General features: G+C 37.7%; 1 protein-coding gene across 1 annotated transcript in view; it reads left to right on the forward strand.

Annotated features, from left to right (window-relative positions):
• The window catches only part of svopl (SVOP-like), a gene marked incomplete in the record, with an annotated part of 6,442 nt that extends 3,070 nt beyond the window's left edge, over window positions 1–3,372 (forward strand). The window contains 8 exon segments of the mRNA XM_035675383.1: window positions 111–239; window positions 961–1,034; window positions 1,478–1,674; window positions 2,081–2,192; window positions 2,356–2,437; window positions 2,560–2,649; window positions 2,729–2,842; window positions 2,929–3,372. Coding sequence (XP_035531276.1) covers window positions 111–239; window positions 961–1,034; window positions 1,478–1,674; window positions 2,081–2,192; window positions 2,356–2,437; window positions 2,560–2,649; window positions 2,729–2,842; window positions 2,929–2,940 — 810 coding nt within the window.
• Between the last annotated feature and the right edge of the window lie 269 nt (window positions 3,373–3,641).

Genomic DNA, 3,641 nt, shown 5'->3' on the forward strand with positions numbered 1-3,641 from the left:
CTTGACTCCCACTGCTAATATTACTGATATTATCCCTCTCTCTCTCTCCCTCTCTCTCTCTCTCTCTCTCTCTGTCTGTCTCCCTCTCTGTCTCTCTCTCTGTCTCTCAGTTTATTCCTGAGTCGGCTCGGTACAACGTGTCAGCAGGAAACATTGAGGCGGCTGTTAAAACTCTGCAGAAGATCGCTAAAATGAACCGAGCTTCTCTCCCTCCTGGACGACTGGTGGAACCGGCTGTGGTATGTTCCCTCCGAGCTTCAGTATCAGCCAATCAGAACAAGTCCCGTCTACAATGAGTTCACAATGAGTCGACTAATGACTTGGGAGTCCTAGGACAGAAACTAATTAATGAAGTGCTGTGGGTGGAAATAACAACAAAATAGTCAATATCCGTTGAAGTGTATTTAGATTCAGCAACACTGCTTATTCAGTCTTTTTTGTCTTTATTTATTTGAAACAGGTTTATATCAGATAAAAAACATCTTTATACATCATTACATCATTTAGGTCTCCCTCGAACAACAATAACTTCCCTCTAAGAAATAACAGTGTCATCTGCATATATAATAATGTAAATTAATAATGTGAACAAGGGGAAGCTAATAAGGACCCAGAATTGAGCCTTGAGATACACCATAATTACTTTCTCTATACAAGGAAATGAAGCTACCAAGTTCAAGAGAAAAATGGTTGTCAGAGATTGCAATTCAACCGACTGTGTTTTGATTCACCTCTGTGCTAATTTTGGAGGCAGTAGTCTGCTTGTTTTATTTAACTGTTTAATATTTGAAAGTGTTTAATATGTCTGACATTGCCAGTTCTTTAATACCTTATGTTTTTAGGCCTTTATGTTATATTTATGTGTGAAGCCTCCCTCCACCTCCTGCTTTTTTACTTGTTGTCTTGATACATGCGGTGTAATGCAGGTGGAGTTCTTTAATCTTATTGTTTGCATTTCAGCAAGAGAGGGGCAGCTGGAGGATTCTTCTCAGTCCATCATTCAGGAGGACGTCTTTACTGCTCTGGTATTCATGGTAATGTCTCAATTCCCTCTTTACTTTTCATGTGATTTGGTTCTCTTTGCATTACCTTTTGGACTTTATTATACAACATCAGTGCAGTGATGACAGGAAACGGGGAGAGAGGAATGTGGGGAACGATATGCAAGTCATGGTTCACGATTGGCACCTTAGGCCTCCAGTGTGGCCGTATGTAATGTGGTTTCACTGAGTTAGTTACCAAGATTGGATGAAATGAGGGATGAAGAAATTTCTCCAGGTCAATGATACACATACGTGGTTTCAAACTGACAAAAACAAGCTTAATTATCTCCTTGTAATGGTTTTAAAGTTCAGATTGTATATATATTGTGTATATATTTTATTCTTAATTTTGCTTGTTAGACTAAAAGTGTTTTTTAAAATATAAAACAGAAAAAATGTTTCCAGTTTTCTGACTTGCATCGTTTGTCTTTCAGGTTCGTGGCGTCCTTTGCGTACTATGGCTCGGTGCTGAGCAGTTCGGAGCTGTTGGAGAAGAACTTGTTGTGCGTGACGGATGCAGATCGAGAGCATCAGGTCAAACACCGCCACGAGGACGGACTGTGTTACTGCATCCCCTTCGCAATGAATGATTACCAGACGCTGCTCATCAGCTGCCTGGGAGAGGTCGCACGTAAGTCACAGACCAACATCTACGAATATTTACAGTTTTATCAGTTTGCAGACACAATGGCAGCTGGATCCCACCCATCTTAGAAACTAATGATTTATTAACCAAACTCCCAAAATGTCATGTTTTATTTATTGATTCACTTGTTTTATCTCCAAATAATGGAATATTTTGACTAAATCCATACTATTGTTACTGTGTGTGCTAGCATGTTGGTATGCTAACTGCCTGTAATATAGCCAGATGTAAACACATATAAATGCTTTTTGTAAACACAGTTTTAGTGGTAAAATTGTAATTGTCTTCAATTATTCAAAATTAATAATATTATTATATTATTATATTATATAAAATAATAAATAACAGTTCAGGTTTATGGTGTAACACATGTCTGATCCCGTCCTCCCAGTGATCCCACTCAACATCTGTCTGCTAAACGTGATCGGACGAAAGATGAGCCTGACGGTGCTGCAGCTGATTTCTGCAATTTTGTTCATGATGCTCAACATCTGCACCACAATGTAAGAACCTCAGAGACTTCTTCTGTCTGCTGTTACTGTAAGACCAGGTTTGTGACTGGTACAGGTTTATGACGACCTCTAGTCTGACTTGATACAGGTTTGTGAGGACCTTCAGCCTGACTGTGTCCAAATGAAGACCTTCTGTCCCTGTTTTTCTCTCCAGGTTTGGGTTCACGGTTCTGCTGTTCCTGCTCCGGTCTCTGGTCTCCATGAACTTCAATGTTGTTTATATTTACACCGCTGAGGTACTTCCAAACTCTTTTTAGTAGAGGATTTTATTATTGATCCAGATCTCAGGTTACGTGATGGTTTGTGTGTGTGAGGTTTTCATTGATAAGGTGTCAGATAACAGGTGTTTGTCTGTCAGGTGTATCCCACTGCAGCTCGGTCTCTGGGGATGGGTTTCTGTACCTCGTTCAGTCGTATCGGAGGAATGATTGCTCCGTTCATAGCTCAGGTGGGTTCAGTGTCCACTCAGGTGAGTTTTCAGGTGTTTCTGTCGTCCATGTTTGACGCTGACTCTGCGTGTACTTCAGGTGCTGATGTCTCAGTCGGTGATTCAGGCTCTTAGTCCATTCGCTGTGGCCTGTGTGGTCTGCGCTCTGGGAAACTTTCTACTACCTATAGAAACTAAAGGACGAGCTCTGCTGGTGAGAAACACATTACTGTTTGACCATATTTATTGATTTGATATGTTATTATTTATTGATTTTTATTTATTGCTCTTTCTTTCCAGCAAAGCTCCTGATGACGTCTACAAACTGTTACCTGTTTGAGTGTAAATATGTTACTGATATCATCTGAATTGAATAATTTATGAATTAAAGCTGGTTAATTAGAGCCAGTTATTACAATTGTTTGTACTTTTTACTGTCACGTAAGTTTTACGTAGTGCACTTTTTAAATGTCAGGAAAATGTGTGAGACAATCACAAAGCTAAACAAATATCTTGTTTTTTTTGGTTTACTGGAATCACATAAGAAGTCATAATAAGCATTATTATTACATACCTCCGTTAAAAGTGCAAGAAGAAGTAGTTGTATTTTCTGGTCAGTGTCATTGTTACAGCGACCACTAGAGGGAGCCCCACTGAAGAGTTGATTCTGCTTTTATATGAAGTTTCTATGTTTCATAAGTGACAATAAGAGACATTTATTGTTTTACAGTACATTTATATGTGTTTAAAATGCAAAAATGTATATTAATTCATTAAAATACATATTATCTAATCTGATGTCTTTAATTGTGAAGATAATATCTTAAATCATATTTTATTATTTAACAAGAAAAGCCTCATAAACAATTATATTATATATATTATAAAATCTAAATAATATTTGATTTAATTTACAAACATTGCGACAAAAACGTATTTAGAAAAATAACTTATTTGTTATTGTGGTCTTTGTCATTGTAGGGTTGTATTTTTCATTGGTTTTTATTTTGATT

Source organism: Morone saxatilis, unplaced genomic scaffold (assembly GCF_004916995.1).
Source record: "Morone saxatilis isolate NCDOM2014 unplaced genomic scaffold, NCSU_SB_2.0 Contig10, whole genome shotgun sequence".
Lineage (NCBI taxonomy): Eukaryota > Metazoa > Chordata > Actinopteri > Moronidae > Morone > Morone saxatilis.